The sequence below is a fragment of the Paramisgurnus dabryanus genome, chromosome 24, assembly GCF_030506205.2.
Source record: "Paramisgurnus dabryanus chromosome 24, PD_genome_1.1, whole genome shotgun sequence".
In the NCBI taxonomy this organism is placed as follows: Eukaryota; Metazoa; Chordata; class Actinopteri; order Cypriniformes; family Cobitidae; genus Paramisgurnus; species Paramisgurnus dabryanus.
Genome location: NC_133360.1, coordinates 11,830,744 through 11,858,065, shown reverse-complemented (window position 1 = coordinate 11,858,065; position 27,322 = coordinate 11,830,744). Strand labels below are relative to the sequence as shown.

Genomic DNA, 27,322 nt, shown 5'->3' with positions numbered 1-27,322 from the left:
CGAAACTGCCCAGCTGCTCGTGCCAACTTGAACACGTGACCGCACTATTCCCAGTGTTGTCTTTGGTTATATTTAGAACCTGACTAGCTAGAGTTACGACCCAAACCAATGACTACACCGTCTGAATAATTAATTTAAAACTTAATCTTTCAACAAACATAACGCTTACTGGAATTATCAGAGGAATTACATGAATGCTGTGTTGGTGACACCAGGGGAAAAACATGTAATTTGAGCCAATGAGAGTGGTAAGCACGTTAACTCTACACATTAATATTTGTGTTCGATTTTATTTTAAACAATCATATCAGTAAACTAAAATTTAAAGTTTTTAAAAAAATAACAGTCATACTGTGCACAAATTTTCTTTTCCAAGTCTAGTTTGCTCGTGAGATTCAGGGCTGTTTGTCATCATGACGGGGGTCGCAGTCTGCTTCGGTACCGTGAACTCTATCAAAGCACTGTGGGAGACCAAGATAAAGAAAAGTAAAGATGATCTGAGGACAGAGAAAGAGCAGAGAGATCGCATAGCAGTGGGTAGGTACGTGCACTACCGCAATGTGTATGCCAAAATGAAATTACCTTATCAAGAAAATGTGTTTGACTTCGTGTGCCGCTGCAAGAACAGACAGGCAGATGACGTCAAACTACCGCGAGCGCAATTCGAAATTAGACGCGGTACTTTGACGTCATCGTCCACCGTTTTTGCGCCGCTGCATGAAGTCGAACAAACCTAATGCTTCCCATAAATGTCAAAGGTCGTAGACCAAATCAAGTCTACAATATTTTGGCACCAAGCTTGTATGATACGCCCTCATCCTCAAAAAACAAATGTTTAATGTAGGTTGACGGGTGCCTGGGAGGATCGCATAACTTTGGCCAAGCTAAAGGAAAAAATTGTGACTGAGGAAGGACGTGTCATCCTACGTATTGAAAAAGAGGATTGGAAGGTACAACGATTTGTATTTTGTGAGATTTAAAGGGATAGTTCCCTTAAAAATAAAAATGTACAAATTTTGTGTTTGTATCTATTGGCATCCTTCTGCAGACACTTCCTGCGGCTCTGGTCCAGCTCACCCACATCCAAGAATGGCAGTTACACCGAATAGGACTTCAGAAGATCCCGCAGTTCATCTCAACCTTTCAAAATCTCATAGTTTTGGACTTGTCTCGTAATTCAGTCGCAGAGATTCCCAAAGAGATCGGTCGGTATATGACCATAGAATATACGTCTCAACCTTTACATTAAACATAAGTATCCTTTACACATTCTTGTTAATTACAGGTAAATTAACTCGGTTACGAGACCTGTTGTTGAGCTATAACCGAGTAAACTACGTACCGGAGGAAATCGGCTGTTGTGAAAATCTGGAGAAACTAGAACTGGCAATGAATCACGATCTGGATGATCTTCCTGCCGGGGTATCAAAGTTACATGCCTATATATCCCATATATCCTCATTCACATCCCCGCTTGCATTTGTTTAGAAATGTATTCGATTTAATTTCCACAGCTTAGCAATCTAAAGAAGTTGTATCATTTGGATCTCTCCATGAACCAATTTACCACTATTCCGGACTGTGTGGTCAACCTTCCTTCTCTGGAATGGCTAGACATGGGGAGCAACCGATTGGAGACGTTGCCAGATGACATTCACAGGTAAAAACCAAACTTCAGGTCACATTTTTGTAGACGAACCGAGATTCAGTTTAAAGGGACATTCCAGCTCCCCTAGAGTTAAACATTTGATTCTCACCATTTTGGAATCCATTCAGTTGATATCTGGGTCTAGCGCTAGCACTTTTAGCATAGCTTAATCCATTGAGTCTGATTAGACCATTAGCATCGCGCAAAAAATAACCGAAGAGTGATATTACGCATTGCCCGAAAATAGTCCCCTGCCATTAAAAGTAGCCAAGGGGGCTATTTTCGGGCAGTGTGTAATATCACTACGCCTGCTGCAGCCATGTTACAACTGCAAAGTGCTTGATTATTACGCCAGTTTAAGAGTATAGTTCCTAGCCATATCTGCCTAGAAAATCGCAGCTTTTAATTTCCGTCGGTCTAAGTATACGATGTAACTACAGAAGAGTCAAGCTTTAAATAGGAAAAATATCGAAACTCTTTGGTTATTTTTTAGCTCGATGCTAATGGTCTAATCAGATTCAATGGATTATGCTAAGCTATGCTAAAAGTGCTAGCGTCAGACCCGGATATCGGCTGAATGGATTTCAAAACGGTAAGAATCAAATGTTTAACTCTAGGGGAGCTTTTTTTTTTAAGTGGAGTGTCCCTTTAAGACCCGTTATGTCCCATGCATCCAGAATGGAGAAACTTCATACCCTGTGGCTCCCGAGAAATGAACTAGAGTACCTGCCGGACAACATCAGCCGCATGCAAAGCCTAGACACGCTGGTTCTGAGCAAGAATAAACTACGAGACATTCCTCCATTAATGGAGAGCATGAGTAACCTCAGGTTAGCATCACTTCATTTCTGTATATATTGGATTTATTGAAAAATATTTCATCTTTGTTGACCAATAAAAATATTTACAAAAGCGATCTTTTAAGTCTAAGATCTTCATTCATTAAATCAGCAAAATGCTGATTTTCTAAAAACAAATATGAAAATTCTGTGAAAATAAACACTATTAGCAAACTATATTACGAGATTGTGTCTTAAGTTTTTTTTACGTTATTGTGTAGCTTAATTCGATCTTATGACAGGTTTGTGAATTTCCGAGACAACCCTTTGACGTACGACGTGACGCTTCCCGATTTAAACGAAGATGTCGACGAAGAGGAGAACGACAGGGAGATGTTCGGGCGAGAGTTCATGCACTACTACATCCAGGAGTCCCGAAAAAGAGGTTACGCTGTACTCAATATGTATATATAATATAAAACATTGCGTAAATAAAACGGGTATAAAAACAAAAGCCTTCAGACCCTCTTAATGACCAACTCAAATGTGTATTGCAGGATCCCAAACGTTCACGTCAGTGCTAAACATGGCGTTGGATGCTGTGCCAGAGCTAGCGTCATCTTTGTGACTAGCATGCTGGCTACTGTCTGCTGGTTTGTCTTCTTGGCCCGGCCCGTTCTTCTGAACCAACAATGTGAAGTCTATTGTCATCATGTTTTGTTGCTCTTGTTTTGTAGCTCTTAAAATTTTGTGGATGAGCTAAAAAATAAAATTCGAAAATTAAAAATGACAAGTGCCCTGCTTTGCTGATATGTCTGCTTGTTTGTGTCATGTACTTTCTGTATTCTGATTCGATGACGGCACGGCTGTCAGTAACACGTTCTCCAACGATACGTCTCTGCTTGTGTAGTACTTCAAGCTGGATTCGAAACCTCTTTGCTTGAGGTAATACACTCGGCCTTCGTCGATCAAAAGTTTACAAAGTCGTCCGATCTGTTCGCGATCTTCAACCGACATCACACTGCAAGGATGTGAAGAACCATTAGACTAAAAAATAATGATATGCTTAATTAAAGATTCATTGGTTGATTCACCCACCCATTAAGGATATCTGGTATGGCTTCCTCGTTCTTCTCATGTTCATCCTCTGTATTACGGTCACTCGGTTGCTCTGATGTCTTAGAGCCGAATTTCCTCATCCCGCACGTAGCCCAGCTCGACATGCGCTGAAAAGCGGCGAAATCCTCCGGACCGAGACCTCGTTGACTGAAGAACTCTTTTCCAACATAATGTCTCCAATCGCAACGGTGGTGGCAGCACAAAGCAACGGCCAATCCTGACACTACAAGGCCGCCACCGGTGGCTTCGGTTGGAGGAACGGATTTTATGTCGTCATCACCTGCTCCCTGCTGGAGCTTTACACGTTTGGTCGGAGGTTCGTCGTCATCTTTGCACAAGTGGTCGAATAAACATCGAAGGGCAAGATCTGTCAAGGAACACACGTTGTGAAGCGGACTTTGCATTATGGAGTACTGAAAGTTATGGGATGTTTGTCTACCTGTTGCTGCACCACACAGATGCTTCCCAACCCCAACTACAGGAAGTCTTTTATCTGTCAGGAGGGGAACTTGATCTTAAAGATGCCAAAAGAAAATAATGAGTAAGAATAATGTATTTTTTCAATTGTAACATGATGGAAAGTGTACTTACTTAAATCAAGATGCTGAATATCGACCTGCAGCCTTTCAAATGTTGAGTCTGCATTTTTGTGTTTGCCGTCTACCTTAAAAAACACATTGGATGTAAATTAAACCTGACTTCTAAGTGAAAAAATTACCAATTTTGTTCGATTTGAGGAAAAAATTGCTTTAGGTTAATGACATCACACCTTGAAACGAGTACTGGACCGCTCCACGAGTAAAAAGTGGACGTTTTCAGCTTCTTTTAGAGCGATGTGAATCCAGTGAGACAGTTTTCCTTTTCCGGCACCAAACTCTATGTAGCATCTCTCTGGGCTGAGCAATTCCAAAGCTTCCATGTTTCCCAAGATCGAGGCCTGTTAAACAAGATAATACAGGAATCTAAGCACAAACACCATTTATAATGATAGGTATAGTCTGGCAGTCCCAAGTGCGTTACCTGTTGCTTTAGGTGTTTGAAGGCAGAATCTCCATTTTTGGGATCATTTAAAGGTTCATCAAGAGCGGAGTGTGAAAGTGTGCTTTCGACAATCTTGGTGTTCAGCCCTGAGGACAACAGATACATAAAAGTCAATTAAAGTTTGTATTCTAAATGCACCACTGTCCCTATTTATGTCATTAAACCCTTGCTGAATGAATACCTTTCAATGCAGTCTTGAGTTTCACAATCAATTCATCCAGTTCCTCTTTGGTTCGATCAGCGATTGATACCTACATACAGCATTATTATTATTATGTCTAATACCTTAAAGTCATTAAATACAGATATAAAGACAGATCACCTCTTCTATGGTTTCATCTTCACTTCCACACCCAGCATTGATGTCCTTCACATAATAACACTGATGATGACACGAACACATTTTAAATACTTTAGTTAAATATTCAAACACAACAATGATAAAATAATTTGATGTGGTACTTACGGGCTTTGGTTTTTCCTTGGAGTTGCATTTCTTCAGGTGTTTAGCCAAATTATCTTCATATACTGTACTGTTTAAAACAGGTTTTTTGGGAATGACAAAAAAATATATTTAAGTCCATTATATAAATGTATGTGTGCATTTATTCAAATCGGTTGCATCCTTCTGCATGGACGTATTCATTAGATTATAATGCATAACTTAATGCATCTGTTTTTGTACTTCTGTGCAACAGTAACCAAACTTGTGACAGTATTTATATTCTTACTGTTTGGGGTCCAAAGGACATGGTATTCGTTTTTTCTCGGTCTCTTCGCCCTATATGAAAAAAAAATATGAATATTTAAACAAGTTTTATTTGTTTGACTATTATTATGTATGAGGTAACTTATGCATAGCAAACAGGTACGAATTGACACCGTAATGTATTTTCTTTTGCAAACATACAGCATTGGCATGTTCCCCGCATAAGGTCTTTCCTTTCCCAACAATCATTTTGCAGTATCGTTTCTTTTTAGTGACATAAAAAGCACATCGTCCAGGTAAAGGTGCTGACACGCCGTCTGGTTTGGATGCCTCCATACTGACGAGCCGAATGAATAACTTCCGCAAGGAATTTCAAAATAAGAGACCTGTAAAGTGGAGAGTAAAAATAGCAAATGAACTGAAAAAATATTAATAAACTCAAAGCAGTTAAAAATAACTCCTCACACAAAGTTATACAAATATAATATTATAAACATAAAAATCGATTGTATATAAATATAAAACAATTTGGTGGTACCATGTACAAAAAGCTATGCTGGTTAACGTGTTGTTTTTATGTATTAATTTGAAAAGTTAAGCATGATCTTTTTATATTGAACTTTTTTAATTATTTTACTTTTTAATTAGTTTTTTTATCTATTTTTTATTACCATTGTGTTAGTAAAAATTGACATTTGAGAACATAGTATTATACAATAATAAGAACAAACATTCTGTTATGAGGGATTTACAATAATAAAAAAATTATAAAAACTTGCTGTTAACGTGACCATATCTATGAACGTGACTGTTTCCAAACCGGAAGTAAGTCGTCATCATACGTGTTGTCGGTCAGCTGGTCATTTACATACTGCGGAATGATGTTAGTTTGTATTTGTGTGGATTTCACTGAGCACTCGTGGAATTTATGTGTGGTTACACAACAGATGTTTGGATAATAAACGTACTTTGCATTGTTAGAAAAAACTCACGTGCGTGTTGCATATACAGGAAGTGTTAAAACATCACATGCTTTTAAAAATCTATAATACGGAATTTCTTTACTGAAACTGAGGGACTTCGGATAAGGAATGGCACTGTGTTTCTTGGATCCTCATGTCATGTGATTACGGGAAATCGGCAAGTATTTTTTTTTACAAAGTTTAAACGAAGTTTGCCACTGAATGCTAATGAATTTAAACTGTTAGGGTTGGGTTAGAAGAATTCAAAATATAAAAAGGATAGAATATTAATAAAATATTTTGACTAGTTTTATTAAAATTATTATATTATTCTATTTTATTCTAATGTAATTTATTCAGTTTCTATACTGTATTGTATCATTCTCAAATAGATATCTTGTTATCTGTGACTGCAGCTCATTTCAAAGTCTCATGAAAGGTGAGAATTGATAAATCCTCACCCTGAGGTTCAGATCATCAATACTGTGACCTAAATCAACTAAAACAGTGTATAGACACATTGATTTTTATTTTACAATGGGAAATGTTGCTTTTCTCTGAGAATTTCTACAGCAAAGATCCCTACCAGATTATTGTTATATTAAGCGATCAGATTCAATCAGGTTTATCAAGTTGAACCATCCTGATGTTACAGTTTGTATTAGTTTGCTTGTAAGGTTTTAAAAAAAACACATTATGGTGAAATTGTTTTTTACATAATCTTTGCTGAAAAATCTTTGTACTTTATAAGTCCCCAGGAAATGAATATTTTTTTGGCTTTAGTGTGAATATTTTAGCCTTAAGGATATCTATATATTAGTGTACTACAAAACACTGACAAAATTCACATTTTGAGGATATAAGCATTTAGAAGTCTCTCACATCCGCCAATACGGATCAACAATTTTTTTTTACGTCAGTGCCCAACTGTTATAGGCGTGTATAAAACACTGCACCTTCAGATTTGGGTGGGATAACTTGTTCTTTTCAGGAAATGATTGACATCTACATTTTCTCTCCATTTAAAGTTATTATTTTTAGAATTTGATGTATACATTTAATCAGGTTGTCTTGAACGCATGTTGCAGATCTGTTTCAAATGTTTACCTTTACATGACACCAGTTTGACAGATAGCGTTTTGTTATAGCATCATAGAATTGACGTTTAGGATATGCGGCCAGCAATTAAAAATAGCATTGGAACAACATAAGATACTTCCAGATTTGTTACGACTTGTCAGAGCAGAATGTTTTAAGAGATTTTTTTGCGTTGCTTTTTTAATTAATTTCTGGTCTGGACCTGTTTAGGTCTTACAGATGCATCCTTCAACTTCTTTTCTGGGTATTGACCTACATTTCACACAAAGACGGCTTTATGTGATGGTGTACAGCTAATGTAGTTCAATGCGATTGCTGTGTTAAAATGCTGCTGTTAAAGGGATAGTTCACCCAAAAATGAAATTGGTAATATCATTGCGCCTCATGCAGACATGGTACCGCAGAAAAACACCTTGATTATTACACCAGAATGAGAGTATAGTTCCTAGCCATATCTGCCTAGAAAATCAACAACAATGGACCGAATAGCTTTTCTCACGTCTTTCTCCGCTTCCATTTACTGAACTACAACTCAAACTTACGCACGACCTCAACGTCATCGTTCTTAGCCACCCCCCTCTGTTCGCTGATTGGACCTGCAGATTTTTGCAGGAGAAAACAAAACTCTACATAGCAGACCCAGACGTAGTACTGAAGCGAAATGAAAATTAAGCAAAGCACGTAGGAGGGCGGAGCCAGGCTAATTTAAAATGGCTTTCACTTTGAAGAAAAAATGGAGCAAAAACATTGATGACTGTACATGCACTACACAGATTTATTCAATCAAACCTATATTTTGTATGTGTCTCAATATTTCACCTTGTAATGTTTTTTTACTTTGTTCACAAAGCCATGGAGGAGCTGGATCCAGAGGAGCTTTTCCTCAAGGATGCCAGGAACGGGAACTTAGAGGGTATCCAAAGGCTTTTGATGTCCAAAATAAAAGAAGAGACCAAAATCGACATCAATTGCAAAGGTAGGAGACGCAGTTTGCCTTAATATTCTTAAATTTTTGCTTGATTATGTGCATATTATTTTGCACTGTGCTCTAAATAATAAAGCTTAAAGTTTATGTAACTGTAATTTCTTGTGTTCAAATTGTTTTAGGCAAGAGCAAATCTAACCATGGTTGGACGCCTCTCCATCTCGCCTGTTATTTTGGACACAAAGATGTTGTCGAGGTGTTATTGAAGGTAACGACGTGTTCCCGAAGGTCAGCTAACAGACCATTGCCCGTGCAATGCCAAGATCGTGGGTTCAATTTCTATGCATAGTTTTGCATAGCTTTGGATAACAGCATCTGCTAAATGCATGATTGTATGTACTGATAATCTAAGGGTTTCTTTATCATCACACTGCAAAAAAATGATTTTCAAGAAAACAATTTCTTAGTATTTTTGTCTTGTTTTCTGTAAAAATATCTAAAAATTCTTAAAAGTGACATAGAATGATTGAACGGAGTATTTATCCTTATTCTGTGATGTGACATGTAGACAAAACATTTTTTGTTTGGGTCTGTAATGCCTTAGAAGCTTCCTAAAAACCTCTCTGAGATAGCTCTATAAGGGTGGGGGATTTTAAACAAGTGGTTTTGCACCTATTTGGCTCCCCCTACTGGCTAAACTTGCAATCTCATTACTGATTGGCTGACTTTGCTGCCACTCAAAAAATTTAGCCAATTATTTTAAAGTGGAGGGGCAGTTAGATGCCTGTGATGTCATAAGCATCAGTTTTTCAGATTGGGTCGTTTTCTGGCTGACATTTCTAAAAGAGGAATTTCTATGAGACTGAGATGTTTAGCATGTCTAGCACTTTTTGTATGTTTGTGAATGCAGGTAGACTACCATTATTCAACAAAGACAAGGTAAAAATGGTTTTTCATTCTCTGTCCCCTTTAAATTAAGATGTATTTTCTTGATGAGCAAAGCGACCCAAGAAAATAAGTCTAGTTTTTAGACCAAAAATGTCAAATTTAAGTGATTTTGTGCATAAAACAAGCAAATAAATCTGCCAATGGGCTAAGCTATTTTTTTTTAATTTAGTGTTTAAGAAAAATTTTCAAGATTTTTTGCTTACCCCATTGGCAGATTTTTTTGCTTGTTTTATGCACAAAATCACTTAAATTTGATATTTTTGGTCTAAAAACTAGACTTATTTTCTAAGGCCGTTTTGCATATCAAGAAAAAGCATCTTAATTAAGGTATTTTTAGATAGTATTTTTGTCTTTTTTTTTAGGTAAAAATAATTTTAAAAAGTCTTTTTTTGCAGTGCACTATGTTAATTTTCCCATTTGTGTGTTTTATGAGGATCGTTCTTCTTTTACACCAAGTGTGGGTTGCAAATGATTCAATATTTGCCTCTTTATGCTTCCAATAGGCTGGAGCCGATGCAAATTTGCCAAATAACGTTGGAGACACCCCTCTTCACAAAGCGGCATTTACTGGGAGAAAGGTATTACCTTTATTAAGTTTCTTTTTGCACAACATACATAATATATTGAATACAAAATTTCCTACGTAATGTAAAGAACATTCTGTGAAAATATATCCTTGATATCTTTAACTCATTCCTGCCAGCCATTTTTTTTAAATTTGCCCACCAGCATTTTTGTGATTTTTTTTTTCAAAAGTTTCTTTTAAAAATATATAAACATACAAATATATCAAATGAAAGAACAGACCCACTGCTTTCAAACAAACAAACAAGATCCAAAAAGGGAAAAAAAAGTTTTATCCTATCTATATTTTTTTCTCTGCTTCTAAACTCTTATATACGGGGACATGGAGAAAAAATTAAATAAAGTTTAAACTATCGCATGCGCACGTAAAACTATCGCATGCGCATGTGAAGCGAAAGTTTCAGAGGAAACTAAACCTTTAAAAAAAATCTATTTTATTCTAGGTAGGGGGGGGGGGGGCTCGGTATAAATATTGGCATTTTTCTTTAAATATATATATATATATATATATATATATATATATATATATATATATATATATATATATATATATATATATATATATATATATATATATATATATATATATATATATATATATATATATATTTAGCAAAAAGCTGAAATAATTGAATTTTTTGAAGGAATTTTGTTGGAGATCGGATTCAGAACGATTATCAAAACACACACAGAGTTTAAAATTAGTAAAAATGCAGATTAACATAAAAATTCACTTTAGGAACACTTTTTTTATGCAAATGCTTTCTCTTAATTGACGAGATAACTCGTCAATGGCGGGGAAAGAGTTAATATTGACTGGGTAAGGTCATATTAAAGCCGGAGTGCACAATGTTTGAAAAACGCTTTGGAAAAGGGAGTCGGGCCTATCAAAAGAAGGTCCAGATTCTATTGGGGTAGGGGTGTGTTTTTTTAGATGATTTTAAATATCAACATTGGCTTTCAAACATTGTGCACTCCGCCTATAAAGATTGAAATCGATGTAAAATCAAGTCAAACTTTGTTCCATCATCTCAAATGTATATTTTGAGATTTTAACTTGGATTTCACAGACAGGGTCACTCACAAATGCTCCCTAAAATGGGAATGAATCATTAATAAATGCTGAAAAGTAATTGAATACTGCTGCTGATGTTTTCTGTGTTGTTTAGGAGGTTGTAATGCTGCTTCTTCGGCACGACGCCTGTGCTTCTGTCATCAATGGCAATGCAGAGATTCCTAAAGACGTCACCCAGAGCGCTGAGATCAGAAGCATGTTAGAGGGTAAGTAAACGTCAAAATTAATTAAAAGACAAAATATTACCATTGATAAACATCCCTTAAACACAAAAAAACAAATCATGAATGTAAAAAACATAACAATAACATCTTTAAATGGTAAATCCCTGTATATTTACAGCTTTTATCAGTTAAAATCATCTGATAACTGTTCACTTGTTACTTACTAGCTGCGGGAAGAACCGAGGAGAGGATTCTAGAGGAGCAGTTGTTAGACGCCGCTCGGGAAGGAACCGTAACTACCCTCACCAGACTGGTAACCATGTCATGAACAACTTAACAACCTTAAAAGTCTTCATCATTAACCCCGTATATCTGTCATATTGACTATAAATATTCCTGTGATTCCAGTTAAACATGAAGAAACCCCCCAATATAAACTGCAGAGATCTGCTAGGCAACACACCGCTGCACTGCGCTGCTTACAGGGGACAGAAAGAGTGCGCCATTAAACTTCTGCAGCTCCGGGCCGACCCGTATATCAAAAACAATAACGGTAATCGGCATTGGTCGAATTGAACCATTTTGTTGTTTATTTTGCTTTCAGTATTCGTTTTATAGGTTTAGATCTATTAACGTACTGCTCTTATTTTTGTTCTTCCAGTCATATGTAAAATACTTTTTCCTGATAAGATTTTATTTATATAATATCATATATTTATTATCCTAGTCCCAGACTAAAATGCATGTTTGATCCGTCTTAATTTAAAAACACCTTGCACTGACATTTCTTAACATACATCTGTGCCATTGTTTTGTCTAAATATGCACACCAGTATTGTGTTTTGTAAGATTTGTTTGTAAGGACTACTTAAATAATAAGGCGTAGTCCCGGATTATTCTAAACCCTGTCTGGGAAACCGCCCCGTAATGACTAATACGCGATGTTGACAATTGTATTTGAAACTCTTGTTTTCAGATCAGACTGTGTTTGACTTGGCTAGTGATGCAGAGTTGAAGCAGATCATTACAAGCAACATTATGAAAGTAGGTTTGTTATTATAATGCAAACATACTGTCACACACTGCAAAAATTGCCTTTCTTAATTAGTATTTTTGTCTTGTTTTCAGTAAAAATATTAAAAAAATCTTAAATCAAGATGTATTTTCTTGATGAGCAAAATGAATGAAATCTGCCAATGTAAAATGTGATTCAAGAAAATGTTCTTATTCCATTGGCAATTTTTTTTTGCTTGTTTTAACCATACATTTGTGTAAAATGTTATATTTTTTGTCTTAAAACTAGACTTAGAGTTTGCTAGGTAATTTTGCTCATCAAGAAAATACTATAATAATATTTATACTGAAAACCAGACAAAAATACTAAGAAAGTCATTTATTGCAGTGCAAATAAATCAAATACACTGCAAAAAAGGATTTTCAAAAAAAAAATTCTTAGTATTTTTGTCTTGTTTTCAGTAAAATATCTAATTTTCTTGATGAGGAAAACGACCCAAGAAAAAATATAAAGTTTTTTTTTTTAAACAAAAGATATCAAATTTAAGTGATTTTGTGCATAAAACAAGCAAAAAATCTGCCATTGGGTAAGCAAAAAAATCTTGAAAATGTTTTCTTCAACACTAAATTCAAGAAAAAATTGTAAGATTTTTTTGCTTAACCCATTAGCAGATTTTTTTGCTTGTTTTATTCACAAAATCACTTAAATTTGATATTTTAAGAACTTTTAGATATTTTTACTGAAAACAAGACAAAAATACTAAGATTTTTTTCTTGAAAATTATTTTTTGCAGTGTACCATTTCAGCCCTGATGCAATGCATTGTTCCCTATCCTTAATGATTTTTGACTCATGAATCCCTTGCTCGTAAACAGATCAACACTTCATTAATGTGAATTTTTTACATTTTTCTGTAAATTTGTCTACAATTTCCACTGGTTTTACAGGGCATTACACGACGTGTCGAAACATTTGAGGGAACTCTTTACAAGGTAAGTTTGATGTTTATCAAAACTATCCCAACCATCTTTAGTAATTAACGTTGTATTATATAGTAGTATGGTATTAAATAGTGTGTATATCAGTGGCGAGGCTACATAAGGGCCAGGGTGGCACTATTTAATTAAAATCTATTTTATCTATTTATCATATCTTCTTTATCCTAATTCAGAGTTCGAGGTTTTTTGGATGGCGCTCACATTGGGTGGTTCTTCAAGATGGGGTCTTATCATGGTACCCTAAACAGTGAGCATCCATCTTTAAAATGTTAATTTTGTGTATAAAATAAAGACTTGGTGCTTGGCTTTTTTTTGACAAGGGCTAACAAAAAACACACAACCAGAACCATCTTATACAATACAATACAATCTATATTTGTAAAGCACATTTACAAAAGCAGAGTCCGACCAAAGTGCTGTACACAAGAACTAATATATATAAAAGTTAAAAAGCTTAAGATTTTATATTATAGGTGCCATAGAATAAAAACTCTATCTTTGTTTCCTCATCCTTATGTAAACTAGTGCATGCAAAAGACCAGGCCAATCTCAACATAACAGTCGAAATCTATGCCTCAACATCTTTACTAATGTGAGCTACGGGCATGAGCCGCAGAGCCAATCAAAGCAGAGCTCAACATTATTATTGATGTCCCTTCCAAATAGGGCAAAATAGACCATTTCATTCAAAGGACAAATCAATTGTTAATAAAGTTACATACCTTCTATGTAAATATCAAAAAACAATTTAACATTATTTCAAAGCATTCTTTGGCACCTTTAAATAAAGGAAAATATAAAGATAGTGAGATGTTTCTTGAAGTGAGGTATACATCTCAGTTGTAATTATTCGTCTTGTCTTCTTGTTACCCAAGGTCAGATGCTGATTCAAATACACGAAGGCAAGGTTGCAAACCTTTAACGCAGGCTCAGTGCATGGTGAGATTCATGTGATGATTTATCACAAACGAATAAGATGCTGGGTCATGTGTCACGGTAGGAATTTCTAACATGACCTGCCAAACTCCTTTTTCATTTTTCAGATCAACGCGACAGATAACTGCTATTTCACAGTCAAATGCTTTGACGACAGCATTCACCATTTTAAAGTATCACCCAAGAATGACCCTGAAGTCACCAGAAAGGTGAGATTCCTTTGCACACCAGACAAATTAACACCCAAATGGGGGTATATCTCAGCTTTTATATAATCTAAAATGTTAAAATGTAAATGTTGACTGGCTAGTAACTTTAGAAAACCACTAGGCACTGTGGCTGGTGTGCAAAAAAGTCAATGTCAAGCCCTGTTAACAACACATGTTTCTATGTGACCCATTTAGTAATATATAACTATAACATTTTGTGTGTTATGTTTTATAAGAAATGGTTGGAGGCCATAGAGAAACATTCAGCATTTAGCACACATTACTGCTCGCAAGACTCGGACAGCGAGGAAGAAGAGGATCGCGGCATGCCTTTGGGCGAACTGTCCGAATCGTTGCAGGTGAAAGGTCTTCCTGTTTTGGTGGTGTATCTGTATCTTCATGATCACATCAGCTGTCTAAATGCATGTGATGGCTCTTTCTTCCTTGTGTATGATGTTAAGCAACTCTCTATCTGAAAGCATCGTCATGTGACAACACTATCTATCAGTTCAAATATGAGGCTTAGATGAGGTTTCCTGCCTGCAGTGCAAAAAATGACTTTCTTACTTAGTATTTTTGTCTTGTTTTCAGTCAAAATATCTTAAAATTCTTAAATTAAGATGTATTTTCTTGATGCGCAAAATGACAGAAAATAAGTCTTGCTTTAAGAAAAAAAAATATAAACTTTAAGTAAAATAGTGTTTAAAACAAGCAAAAAAAATCTGCCAATGTAATAAGAAACATTTTCTTGAAATACACAGCTAAAAATGATTTTTAAGAAAAAAATCTTAGTATTTTTGTCTTGTTTTCAGTAAAAATATCAAAAAATTATTAAATCTAGAAGCTTTTTCTGGATGAGCAGAACGACCCAAGAAAATAAGTGAATTTAAGTGAATTTGTGCATAAAACAAGCAAAAAAATCTGCCAATGGGGTAAGCAGAAAAATATTGAACATTTTTATTAAACACTAAATTCAAGAAAAATGTGCTTACCCCATTGGCAGATTTTTTTGCTTGTTTTATGCACAAAATCACTTAAATTTGATATTTTGGGTCTAAAAACTAGACTTATTTTCTTGGGTGGTTTTGTTTATCAAGAAAACACATCTTAATTTAAGAATTTTTTGATATTTTTTACTGAAAACAAGACAAAAAATACTAAGTAAGAAAGTCATTTTTTGCAGTGTGTACAACTTGCTGTTTTATAAAGTTGCTTGTGTTTATTTCTGCAGTATAAGGAAAAGGACTTCCTTTTTCTTTGTAACCACAGGAAGTGGTATCGTTGACTAACCTTTACTCATTTAAACTTTCTCCGTCTCTTTTTTTCCCCTCTTTGTCACGCAGCGGGCCGAGTCCAGTCATCAAAAGTTGGAGACGGAGATGTTGACTCTCCTGTCCATGGTGAAAGAGGACGGACTTGCCGAACGTGAGACCCTTCGAACTTTAATTGTCCCATCTGATTGGCTAAACCCCATACGCCTTGAGTTTCAAAGCTACGTATTTTTGTTTTCTCCCAGGGTTTCCTTCTGCGATTGTTCAGAAGCTAAAAGAGGTCTGTGAAGCCTCCAATGAAACCTGCTCCTCATTGCAACAGTGTATGGGGCTTTTTTCCAAACAGGAAGGGGTATGTGAGACATTTCACTGCAAGGACAATCATTGCTTTAAACCATATTTGAGGACATTATTCAAATTGCCTGCTAAAATTATTTTTAAGTGCATTACAAATGATCCCCCTTGGGGATCGAACCCATGACCTTCTGTGCTGCTAATGCAATGCTTTACCGATTAAGCCACGAGATTCGGGTAAGGGCATTAATATCTGCTTTTGTCAGATTATATTCAGGCATTGATCATTAGAGCACCTGTATTAAAAAGCACTTGCAACGGCAAGGTCACAGGTTCGAATCCCAGGGAATGCATGGCTTTGGATAAAACCTCGGTAAACTTCTCTCCAGGCACGCAGTTTGAAACTGGAGCATGAGGTGGAGAAGAATGAAATCCTGTCGGAGGCTTTGCAGACCCTGGCCACAGAACATCACGAGTTGGAGCAGTCGCTGGTCAAAGCATCATCTCCACGCAACGCTCTCAGCGAAGACGAGTTTTACGATGCTCTGTCTGGTCAGTCATAGCTAATGCTTGAGAGTAAAGAGAATGGCATGAAGAATAAATAAAGAAAATTTCGGTCGATGCAGACTTTTCCTGAGCACTTTAGGGTGCCATTTGGGACAGGGCCTTTGTCTATTGATGTCAAATAACATCAGACTGACATTTAATGCAAAATAATGCCCCGAAGGCTCAAATTATAAATCATTATTATAAGCTTATCGATGTGAATCAGGGTAAAATAAGGAGACCAAAAGATATGATTTGCAGCTTTACGTTAAATATGCATTAATAGGAGGATTATATCATGATTTTATGCTCTGTCTTCACATAAAAAAAAGAAGAGCCCATCCATGCTGCATTAACAGTTACTTATATAAGATCTTAAATTGCTTGTTTATCTTCAGAAGTGTTTTATAAGAGCAAGACACCTTATTCATGTGTCCAGTCACTTCCGACTACCTGCCTCCATTAAACGCCACCTGATCCCTGGCTCGGGTTTCCTCTAGGAACCTGTTGCCGTCGGCTACACATTGTCAATGTCAACCATGTGTGTTTGTTCTCGGTTGTCACAGATTCAGACTCGGAGCCTGTGGTGAGCGGATTTGAGACGGCCGGTAACTCGTACGAAGACGAGGAGGGCGGCAAGCTCCACCGCAGCTTCCGAAGTCGTCTTGACCGCAGGATGTCCCGGGAAGACCGCCGTGGTGGTGGTATTGAGAAGGAAAATGATGATGATGAAGGGTCAAGGGTTAATGGAATGAGGAAACACAGGTGGGGAAATTGTGTGATTTGTAAATTTAAGAAAATAAAAATACTTAATAGTCAAATTAAAAACTAAATGCTTTTTATGAATGATAGCTAAATATTTTTAAGGCTAAGGTTGGGTAAGAGAATGAACTAGAACGTCTTGTTTACAAAGTTTAGCCACTTAAGTTTAGTCTTATTTAAATCCAGTTAAATGAACGTTTAAAAATGAAGTATAAAACAAATATTCAAATATAGCGTTTTTAGTTATTTACTATTTGTAACTTCTCTTATCTTGTGTTTGTTTTGTTTGTGGTAAATAATTTAGCGAGTCGAGGCCAGAAGAGGTGCACATAATGAAACCGTAAAAGATTGATGAGATAGTCGAGTTTAACGTTGTAATTTGAACTTTTAAGGCTCGGCACGTTGACTGACGGCTCTTGATGGACAGTTGACTGGCTTTGCATCTGATGCTAGAGATTTTTTTTAAATTGAATGCTTTGAAAACTTTGTTTTGTACAATTGTATGCAAAAAATACATACAATAAAAAATATCTTAACTAGTCAACCAATTGATTTTGTTTTTAGTTTATCACAATATTTGGTTTCTCCATCTCTTACTATATAACATGCTTGGAGAATACCATGTTACCCTGCGTCACGTTTCTCAATGACTATGTTTAGCATGTGCGATAAAAAAAAGTGTAGGTTTCAGTGTCTGAAATTGATCGGACTTTGGCCCTGCTTTGCTAAATAAGATATTAAGCTTCTGTTACCTGACTGATCACACCGGTTTAGATGTGTTTCATCTGTGTGTCACACACATAGATACAACTGCACAGACACATTTCTGTTTTGTTAAAAAGGTTTATTAATGTAAACAGACCAACTTGTTTGTAATTTAAAATGTCGACATGGTTCAGCTCATTTGATGGCATGTTCTGTTGTTATTTATGCACAGGAGTAGTTTGCCAGCACCCATGTTTTCCAGAAATGACTTCAGTATCTGGAGCATACTGAGGAAGTGCATTGGGATGGTGAGATACTTTTTTTTACTTTGTTAAACTTCGCTTGTATATAACTTAAACCTGAGGTTATGAAGTGGGTCATTATTTGTAGCTGGTAAATGTTGGTGCATGAAACAAAACAGGAAGTTGATTTGCAGTCACTTTTTTATCAAATAAATAGAATGTCTGTAAATCAAAGCTGTTTGTGTAAGCTCATGGCTCACACAGGCCTTTTTAAAATACAGCCATCATTAGTTTATGTTGGATGAGTAGTGATTATTGACCTCTCTCTCTCTTTCTCACTCTTTTACTCACTTTGTCATTTACTCTCACTTACTCACTTTTATTTTCACACAATTCAATACATTTTTTCATTCTGTCACTGTCTCCCTCTCTTTTACTTTCTCACTTACTGTCTTTTACTAACTCTCACTCACGGTCTCCACTTTCATGGTCTCACTTATTGTTTCTCTCACTCTTTCTCTTTCTCTGACTCACTATGAAGCTCACTCACTCTTCTCTCACTCACTGTGTCACTTGCTCTATTTCTCATACTTTCCCACTCACTATTTCACTTGCTCTATCTCTCACTCTTTCTCACTATCTTACTCACTATGTCACTCGCTCTATCTCTCTCTTTCTCACTCACTATGTTACTCACTCTATCTCTCTCTTTCTCACTCACTATGTCCCTTGCTCTATCTCTCACTCTTTCTCACTATCTTACTCACTATGTCACTCACTCTATCTCACTCTTTCTCACTCACTATGTTACTCACTCTATCTCTCACTCTCTCATTTACTGTGTCACTTGCTCTATTTCTCACACTTTCCCACTCACTATTTCACTTGCTCTATCTCTCACTCTTTCTCACTCACTATGTCACCCACTCTATCTCTCACTCTCTCATTTACTGTGTCACTTGCTCTATTTCTCACACTTTCCCACGCACTATGTCACCCACTCTATCTCTCATTCTTTCTCACTCACTATGTCACTCGCTCTATCTCTCTCTTTCTCACTCACTATGGTACTCACTCTATCTCTCACTCTCTCATTTACTGTGTCACTTGCTCTATTTCTCACACTTTCCCACTCACTATGTCACCCACTCTATCTCTCATTCTTTCTCACTCACTATGTCACTTGCTCTATCTCTCACTCTTTCTCACTATCTTACTCACTATGTCACTCGCTCTATCTCTCTCTTTCTCACTCTCTATGTTACTCACTCTATCTCTCACTCTCTCATTTACTGTGTCACTTGCTCTATTTCTCACTCTTTCTCACTCACCTTGTCTCTCACTCTTTCTCTCACTCACTGCGTCCCTTGCTCTATCTCTCACTATCTTACTCACTATGCCACCCACTCTGTCTCTCACTTTTTCACTCACTGTGTCACTTGCTCTATCTCTCACTCTTTCTCACTCACTATTTCACTTGCTCTATCTCTCACTCTTTCTCACTCTATGTTACTCTCTCTATCTCTCACTCTCTCATTTACTTTGTTACTTGCTCTATTTCTCACACTTTCCCACTCACCATTTCACTTGGTCTATCTCTCACTCTTTCTCACTCTATGTTACTCACTTTTTCTCTCACTCACAATGTCACTTGCTCTATCTCTCACCCTTTCTCACTATCTTACTCACTATGTCACTCGCTCTATCTCTCTCTTTCTCACTCACTGTGTTACTCACTCTATCTCTCTCTTTCTCACTCACTATGTCCCTTGCTCTATATCTCACTCTTTCTCACTATCTTACTCACTATGTCACTCGCTCTCTCACTCTTTCTCACTCACTATGTTACTCACTCTATCTCTCACTCTCTCATTTACTGTGTCACTTGCTCTATTTCTCACACTTTCCCACTCACTATTTCACTTGCTCTATCTCTCACTCTTTCTCACTCACTATGTCACCCACTCTATCTCTCACTCTCTCATTTACTGTGTCACTTGCTCTATTTCTCACTCTTTCTCACTCACCTTGTCCCTCACTCTTTCTCTCACTCACTATGTCCCTTGCTCTATCTCTCACTCTTTCTCACTATGTTACTCACTATGTCACTCGCTCTATCTATCTCTCTCTTTCTCACTCACTATGTCACTTGCTCTATCTCTCACTCTTTCTCACTTACTCACTCACTCACAATGTCACTTGCTCCATCTCTCACTCTTTCTCACTATCTTACTCACTATGTCACCCACTCTGTCTCTCACTTTCTCTCTCCCTCAATATGTCACTCGCTCTGTCTCTAACTCTTTCTTACTCACTATGTCACTTGCTCTTTCTCCACTCTTTCTCACTCACTATGTCACTCGCTCTGTCTCTAACTCTTTCTCAATCACTGTCACTCATTCTATGTCCCTCATACATATTAATTGTCACTCTCTTTATCTCACATTCACTCTGTCATTCTCACTCTCTTCATCAATTTCAATTCAATTCAATTGAAAGAACTTTATCGGCATGATTGTGTCACTTACAATATTGCCAAAGCATTATACATAAAACAAGAAACATACAATAACACAATCGTAACAAACATTAAGGTGCAATTAAGCTAAGGTGCTGGGTGATGGATGAAGTACTACTGCAAATAAAATAAAATAGAATCAGAGGATATTTACAATATAAAGTAGACTTTGAAATATAAACATTTGAAGTAGCACATGAGAGGTAAAAAACACTGCACAAGATCAGAGCTGTAGATTATTTCTGATGGTGTGTAACTGATAAACTTTATCTCTCTCTCTCTTTTAGGAGCTGTCTAAGATCACCATGCCCGTCATTTTTAATGAGCCGCTGAGTTTCTTGCAGAGGCTTACTGAATATATGGAGCACACGTATCTCATTCACCAGGCTAATGAATCAAATGATTCTATTGAGAGAATGAAGGTACATTTAATTCTCACTGTTATAATATTTATTACTGTAGCATATATACATATATATATATATATACAAAATTATTGTGTGATATGGCTTATATTATTACAATACCATAATATATGGGGTTTCAGTAGCCAATTAACCTGATAGAAGAGCTACATATCCCACACAGATGATATATATTTATACTATTATGTCTATTTTGTATAGGTATTTCAAAGTCTATGTAGCTGTCTACATAATAGCGTTTCTAGCTTACACATTTAAATAGTGTTTACATCATCAAATGTACATTGTCAAACTAAATCAATGTGTTTAGATCCATCTGTGCTTTTCTCCAGAGTGTGGCAGCGTTTGCCGTCTCAGCCGTGGCGTCTCAGTGGGACAGGACGGGAAAACCCTTCAACCCACTGCTAGGAGAAACATACGAGCTAGTAAGGTGAGACATTTTCCTCTCTGTCATAAAAATACATGAAAATATATTCTTAAGTTCATCTCAATGGCGTTTTCTCCAGGGATGATCTCGATTTTCGGTTAATATCAGAACAAGTGAGTCACCATCCGCCTGTCAGTGCCTTCCACGCCGAGGGTTTGCAGAAGGATTTCGTTTTCCACGGTTCGATCTACCCCAAACTGAAGTTCTGGGGTAAGAGCGTGGAGGCGGAGCCAAAGGGCATCATCACTCTAGAACTTCCAAAGTGAGCAGGCATCTGATTGGTGGAATTTTGCTAATATTGATTTAGTGTTTTGCTAAATGTAAATTCGGTAAATTGCAGGCATAACGAGGCGTACACATGGACGAACCCCACGTGTTGTGTCCACAACATCATCGTGGGACAGCTGTGGATCGAACAGTATGGAAATGTGGAGGTCATTAACCACAGGTACCGATGAGAATGTAGAGTTTTGGTGGAGATAACCTCATCGGGTTTCCTATTGACCACACAAATCCTGCATGGGTACCACATAGACACAGTTCACATTTGTATGTGTTTAAATGTCATCGTCTTTTCAAAGTGCGGGCATAACCAGTGACTCTAAAAATACTATTTGTGAAGAAGGACTTTGAATAGGCAGTAATTTAAGAGTATTTGCTGATGTTTTCTAACAGGACCGGTGAAAAATGCTGCTTAAATTTCAAACCCTGTGGACTTTTTGGGAAGGAATTGCACAAGGTTGAAGGTTACATCTTGGACAAGAGGTGAGTAGTTTAAAAAGTCTTTCAGCAAAAGATACAACATCACCGGCGTAAACTGTCAATGTGTACGTTCCCCGCAGCAAGAAGAAAGTTTGCGTCCTTTACGGGAAATGGACCGAGTGCATGTACATAGTCGACCCGGCTGCGTTCGAAGCTCACAGGAAGAACGCTAAAAAAACGGCAGAGGATAAAAAAAGCAGCAAGCAGGTATTTTGCACATCTTTCGGTCTGCAGGAAGAAGTAATTTTTTGTGTGTTTTTAAGCTTTTAGTTGCAAATTTATATTTGGGGTCTGGTAGACATCGGGTGATGCTGAAGAAACGCCTCAACCGGGTGGAGATTCATTGGAGGTGATACCAGGCAGTCATTTACTGTGGAGAATAGCACCACGACCAGCCAACTCCACCCAGGTTAGTTTTAGAGAGCTAGAAACAAATTAATCACAGCAATGTTGGCTTAAAGGAATATTCCACTTTAAAAAAAAAATTTGATAGTTTATTCACTCCACGTCATCCAAGATGTTTATGTCTTTCTTTGTTTAGTCGAGAAGAAATTGTGTTTTTTAAGGAAAACATTCCAGGTTTTTTCTCCATAATGAAAATATGATCATTTTTCAGCTCCCCTAGAGTTAAAGATTTGATTTTTAACATTTTGGAATCCATTCAGTCGATCTCCGGGTCTGACGCTACCACTTTTAGCATAGCTTAGCATAATCAATTGAATCTGATTAGACCATTAGCATCGCGCTCAAAAATGACCAAAGAGTTTTACAGTGCCCGAAAATAGTCTCCTTGGTTACTTTCAATAGCAGGGGACTATTTTTGGGAACTGTGTAATATCATTGCCCCCCTGCAGCCATGTTACAGCAGCAAAGTCCTTGATTATTACGTCAGAATGAGAGTATAGTTCCTAGACATTTCGGCCTAGAAAATCGCAACTTTAAATTTTCCGTCGGTCTTAGTACACGATGTAACTACAGAAGAGTCTTAAAGTTTTAAACAGGAAAAATATCTCTCTCTCTTTGGTCATTTTTTAGCACAATGCTAATGGTCTAATCAGATTCAATGGATTATGCTAAGCTATGCTAAAAGTGCTAGCGCCAGACCCGGAGATCAGCTGAATGGATTCCAACTCTAGGGGAGCTGGAAAATGAGCATATTTAAATCAAAAAGTGGAGTGTCCCTTTAAAAACAGCATTTTTTTATTCCATACCAGTGCCACAGTATTTACATTCATGCATTTGTATCCCAAGTGACTTAAGGTCCAGCGAAAGTCTCATAGTTTTTATTTATTTTTTGCATATGTAAAAGATGTACATCTTCACTACATTCGCAATGCAACTCAACGAGCTGGACAAAGAAATAGAAGACGTGATTCCTAAAACAGACAGCAGATTGAGACCTGACATAAGAGCAATGGAAAACGGAGACATTGGTATGCGAATGTGATTTTATTATTGATTTGCGGTATTACAGATATGTAGAAGAAGCTCCTAAATTTCTTTTTTTTTTTTGCAATGTTAGACTTGGCCAGCGAGGAGAAAAAGAGGCTGGAGGAGAAGCAGAGAGCCGCTCGTAAGAGTCGCTCAAAGTCAGATGAAGAGTGGAAGTCAAGGTATGCAGAAAGAGACCGTTTTGTATCTTTGTACACATTCTTACTAAGCATTAACTACGGTAACCTTGGTATATTGCTTGTGACTAACTGCTGTGATAACGTATATCAAACACACTAATGGATGAGTTTTTATATGTGACCCTGTCTGTGAAATCCATGCTAAGGTCTCATAATCAAATTATGAGGTTTGGAGCATCAAAGTTTGATTTCTCTCATTGATTTCAATCTTTGACATGATCTTACTCAGTCACTAATAAAGATATCAAGGTTATATTTTCATACAATGTTTTTTACATGATGTAGGAGGATTTTGTGTAAAAAATATTGACTTTAGCTGGGTTTTTAAAGGGGACATATCATAAAAATCAGACTTTTTTCATGTTTAAGTGCTATAATTGGGTCCTCAGTGCTTGTGTCAACCTAGAAAATGTGTAAAAGATCAACCCAGTAACTTAGTTTTGGTAAACCATTTTCTGCAAGCATGTGAAAAAATTGTCCATTGAAATTTGGCTCCCCCTGTGATGTCAGTAGGGGATAATACCGCCCCTTAATCTGCACTTTCCAACCACAACACTGCCATTTAGTTCAGCTCATTTGCATTTTAAAGGACACTCAAAACAGCAAATTTTTGCTCACACCTACAAAGTGGCAATTTTAACATGCTATAATAAATTATTTATATGAGATTTTGAGCTAAAACTTCACATACGTACTCTGGGGACTACAAAGATTTGTTTGACATCTTAAAAAAGTCTTGTGAAATGTCCCCTTTAGACTGTTTGGTTTAAACTCAAACACTCCTTTGACTGCATGCTAATTCTGCTTCACTGCACAATATACTCTGCATTTAACTCCGTTTTACCCAACATTTCTTTTGGCACCACCGTCTGTCCTGTGACTGGTTCGGTGAGCAGAAACGTCGCTTCTGGCCCCAGGTTTGATTCTCGCTTTTTTGCTTTATGTAACTGCTTTTACATTTTCACCTGAGGGGTTGCTTTGGGGTTTTATAAGTTGGGTAAGAGCGCCATCTGGTGGATAATAGAGAAAAAAACAGGTTGTTGGAAAAACTCGTCATTGGCAGTGAAGCGTTTTCTCTTAATGAGTAATTAAAGGTCCCCTTACATGGAAGTCGCCGCCATTTTTCTACAATAGCCCCCAATATCTTTATGGGGAGCGTTTTGTCCCTACGTTGTCTCAGATGATGACATGTTTGTCCTTTGGCGCTACCGTAGCTTCTCTCTATGCGTTTCGCCATATTTAAAAGGATAGTTTATCCAAAAATTGAAATTTTGTCATCATTTATTCATCCTCATGTTGTTTCAAACCTGTATCAAGTTCTTTATTCTGCTGAACACAAAGGAAGATATTTTGAGCAATGTTAATAACCGAACCATTTTTTAAGCACAGTTGACTTCCATAGTAGCATTTTTTCCTACTATGGAAGTCAACGGTGCTTCCGTTTCCTGCTTCATTAAAAAAACTTTGTTTTCATCAGAACAAAGAAGTTTATACGGGTTTGTAACAACATGAGGGTCTGACAACAGTCTGATTAAACCCTATGATAAAGCATTATTTGCTAAATAAATGAAATCTTTGTGAATAGCAGCATTGTTTTATTGTCCACTTAGACAATGTATTTTTAATGTGGAATAAGACGATGTAAACAGAGCTCTCTGGCCTTCGACTGCAAAGCGCAGGTTGTGAAACTTTACACCCGGTTCAAGTGTTGTAGCCGAATCCACTGAACGAAATAAAAGAGACGGGAAATGGGGTCAAACTAAAAATTTTAATGCATCTCTGTGGGATTACCCCAGTGAGTGACGTGGCAAAACTACAAATAAAATTAAATTATATTGCATTATAATTTAATAAAGTCATGTTCACACCAAGGATGTTAACAAAGAACAATGATAAAAAACTATTTAAAAAAAAACTACTGTATAAGTTACGATTGTATGATAAAGAGCAATTTTTTCAGCTAATAAATAAAAAACTTATATTTCTTAAAAAAAATATTTCATTCCAAATAGCTCGCACATGGATTGAAAATGTGAAACCACAACGTGAGTTTAGAATAAAAATAATGTTAGTATTATTATATCTTTATTTGGTGTTAACAAACAATAAACCGACCACAGGTGAGCAACATGACGTAACTAGAACCATCGCCTTGTAATTAAGACAGACTTAACAGTGTCGAAATCAAAGTCGTGTTTTTTTGACGATAGTGAAATTGTTTTAGTTTTGTCACAATACATCAAACCTTTTCTCTGTGTTTGCGACAGGTGGTTTCATCAGGGTCCAAATCCGCACAACGGCTCTCAGGACTGGCTGTTCTCCAACAACTACTGGGATCGTGAATATTCCCAATTACCGGACATATACTGACCCAAGTAGCCCTGCATTGTTTTAGCTATGTGGTGGTTTGCCAGGTGAAAAGTAGCAAGTTGCAAATTCACTTTAATATTTATAGAGACTTATTCCATTTTACACTTATATTTTTCTTAATTATGCCATGAAAATATTTAAATGCTGCATAACAAAGTCTTTTAGGATCCACAGATTTATAACATATTAAAGTATGGCATAAAAGCTATTATGTGCAATTTTCCCAAAGAGAAAATTATGCTATAAGCTTATTAAAAGTATGCACCTTTAGGGGCCGTTCACATCTCGGGCCTAAAAATGCCTGGTAGGTTCTCATAACATGACCTGCGGTGCGCTTGCGGCATTCTGAAAAGTTGAAATGTTTTTAACTCGATGCGGTGCAGACGCGCCTGGTAAAAACGTGTGCGTTGCGATTAGGAGCGCGCATACATTTGAAATAATGAACTTGAGCACGCAAAAGATGCGATATGTGAACGGCCCCTTAGGGTGTCCCACAGGGCTCGAGTATTGGCCCTATTCTTTTTCTGGTCAATTTTAATTTGACAAGTTTTTATTTCTAAGTTTGTAACATTCTCATTGTGTTGAGAGTGGAGTATGGCATAAAAATAACATTATTGTTTATAAAATGACTGTTACAGGTTTGGATTTGACCATTTGTAATACAAATTAAAAGCTCACATTCTGCACATGCAAAGTATGCACAGTATTAGGACAGGAGATGTAGATTTTATTTTTATCTTTGTTCTAACTAATATATTGACTAATATCTTGTTAATTTATTTTATAACATATTCCAGTTATGTATTTACATTGCATTTGCCGTTTTAGTTGATTTTAACATGTGTTTTAAGTGGAAAGTGAAGTGTGTTCGTGTTCACACCAGAACCAAAATCATATCAAACGAATCTGATAATGTTGAACATTTTAACAGCGTGAACTGCAAACAAAGTTACATTTGGATCATAGTCTTGCATTTATTTTCGTGTGTGCAGATGTGTTGTTGTGCGTGCATATTTTTTTAAAGATGCACTATAAAAAAATAAGCAGAATAACTTTGTACATACAAGGCATTAATGTTGTGTGTGTATATCACATATAAAAAAAATAAAATTGTGAAATTTTATGGTCTGATCTGATTTGATGTCATTTTATGTGCTAA

The 27,322-nt window shown here is 36.6% G+C and overlaps 3 protein-coding genes across 5 annotated transcripts; 2 read left to right on the top strand and 1 right to left on the bottom strand.

The window, feature by feature from the left end:
- lrrc39 (leucine rich repeat containing 39) lies at positions 1 to 3,176 on the top strand. 2 transcript variants are annotated; one of them, XM_065245574.2, is made up of 9 exons: positions 1 to 248; positions 382 to 541; positions 845 to 950; positions 1,049 to 1,205; positions 1,286 to 1,422; positions 1,515 to 1,660; positions 2,326 to 2,478; positions 2,730 to 2,872; positions 2,985 to 3,176. In XM_065245574.2, the coding sequence occupies exons 2-9, from the start codon at positions 414 to 416 to the stop codon at positions 3,053 to 3,055; spliced, it is 1,041 nt and encodes a 346-aa protein (XP_065101646.1). In that variant the 5' UTR covers positions 1 to 248; positions 382 to 413; the 3' UTR covers positions 3,056 to 3,176. The 2 variants fall into 2 exon arrangements, with proteins under 2 accessions (XP_065101646.1, XP_065101636.1); XM_065245564.2 differs by having other exon boundaries at positions 10 to 248; positions 377 to 541.
- trmt13 (tRNA methyltransferase 13 homolog) lies at positions 3,068 to 5,658 on the bottom strand. Its single transcript, XM_065245551.2, has 12 exons — positions 5,498 to 5,658; positions 5,319 to 5,368; positions 5,054 to 5,120; positions 4,910 to 4,969; positions 4,769 to 4,838; positions 4,567 to 4,673; positions 4,316 to 4,483; positions 4,138 to 4,210; positions 3,986 to 4,060; positions 3,526 to 3,913; positions 3,264 to 3,448; positions 3,068 to 3,186 (listed from the first exon to the last, which is right to left on the bottom strand). Exons 1-12 carry the CDS (start codon positions 5,630 to 5,632, stop codon positions 3,068 to 3,070), a joined length of 1,497 nt encoding a protein of 498 aa, XP_065101623.1. The 5' UTR covers positions 5,633 to 5,658.
- A 476-nt stretch (positions 5,659 to 6,134) lies between these two features.
- osbpl1a (oxysterol binding protein-like 1A) lies at positions 6,135 to 27,282 on the top strand. Of its 2 annotated transcripts, XM_065245517.1 has the most exons (29): positions 6,135 to 6,436; positions 8,207 to 8,332; positions 8,464 to 8,549; positions 9,733 to 9,807; positions 10,984 to 11,095; positions 11,281 to 11,366; positions 11,462 to 11,606; positions 12,030 to 12,097; positions 13,015 to 13,059; positions 13,239 to 13,312; positions 13,941 to 14,004; positions 14,109 to 14,210; positions 14,447 to 14,569; positions 15,554 to 15,635; positions 15,727 to 15,833; positions 16,165 to 16,327; positions 16,888 to 17,086; positions 18,021 to 18,096; positions 20,836 to 20,970; positions 21,306 to 21,403; positions 21,480 to 21,662; positions 21,741 to 21,848; positions 22,076 to 22,165; positions 22,243 to 22,369; positions 22,461 to 22,571; positions 23,472 to 23,595; positions 23,685 to 23,775; positions 24,690 to 24,710; positions 26,061 to 27,282. In XM_065245517.1, exons 2-29 carry the CDS (start codon positions 8,209 to 8,211, stop codon positions 26,161 to 26,163), a joined length of 2,922 nt encoding a protein of 973 aa, XP_065101589.1. In that variant the 5' UTR covers positions 6,135 to 6,436; positions 8,207 to 8,208; the 3' UTR covers positions 26,164 to 27,282. The 2 variants fall into 2 exon arrangements, with proteins under 2 accessions (XP_065101589.1, XP_065101598.1); XM_065245526.1 differs by lacking the exon at positions 24,690 to 24,710.
- Positions 27,283 to 27,322: the final 40 nt, after the last annotated feature.

Bases quoted from the DNA above. Each gene is read 5' to 3' on its own strand.
- lrrc39 (XM_065245574.2), top strand. From the start codon at position 414: ATGACGGGGGTCGCAGTCTGCTTCGGTACCGTGAACTCTATCAAAGCA. The intron at 1,206-1,285 runs GTCGGTATATGA...TGTTAATTACAG, and splicing joins AGAGATTCCCAAAGAGATCG to GTAAATTAACTCGGTTACGA. The intron at 1,423-1,514 runs GTATCAAAGTTA...TAATTTCCACAG, and splicing joins TGGATGATCTTCCTGCCGGG to CTTAGCAATCTAAAGAAGTT.
- trmt13 (XM_065245551.2), bottom strand. From the start codon at position 5,632: ATGGAGGCATCCAAACCAGACGGCGTGTCAGCACCTTTACCTGGACGA. The intron at 5,121-5,318 runs GTAAGAATATAA...TGTTTTAAACAG, and splicing joins TGTCCTTTGGACCCCAAACA to TACAGTATATGAAGATAATT. The intron at 4,674-4,768 runs GTATTCATTCAG...TGTTGTCCTCAG, and splicing joins ACTCAAGACTGCATTGAAAG to GGCTGAACACCAAGATTGTC.
- osbpl1a (XM_065245517.1), top strand. From the start codon at position 8,209: ATGGAGGAGCTGGATCCAGAGGAGCTTTTCCTCAAGGATGCCAGGAAC. The intron at 11,096-11,280 runs GTAAGTAAACGT...GTTACTTACTAG, and splicing joins GATCAGAAGCATGTTAGAGG to CTGCGGGAAGAACCGAGGAG. The intron at 11,607-12,029 runs GTAATCGGCATT...TCTTGTTTTCAG, and splicing joins GTATATCAAAAACAATAACG to ATCAGACTGTGTTTGACTTG.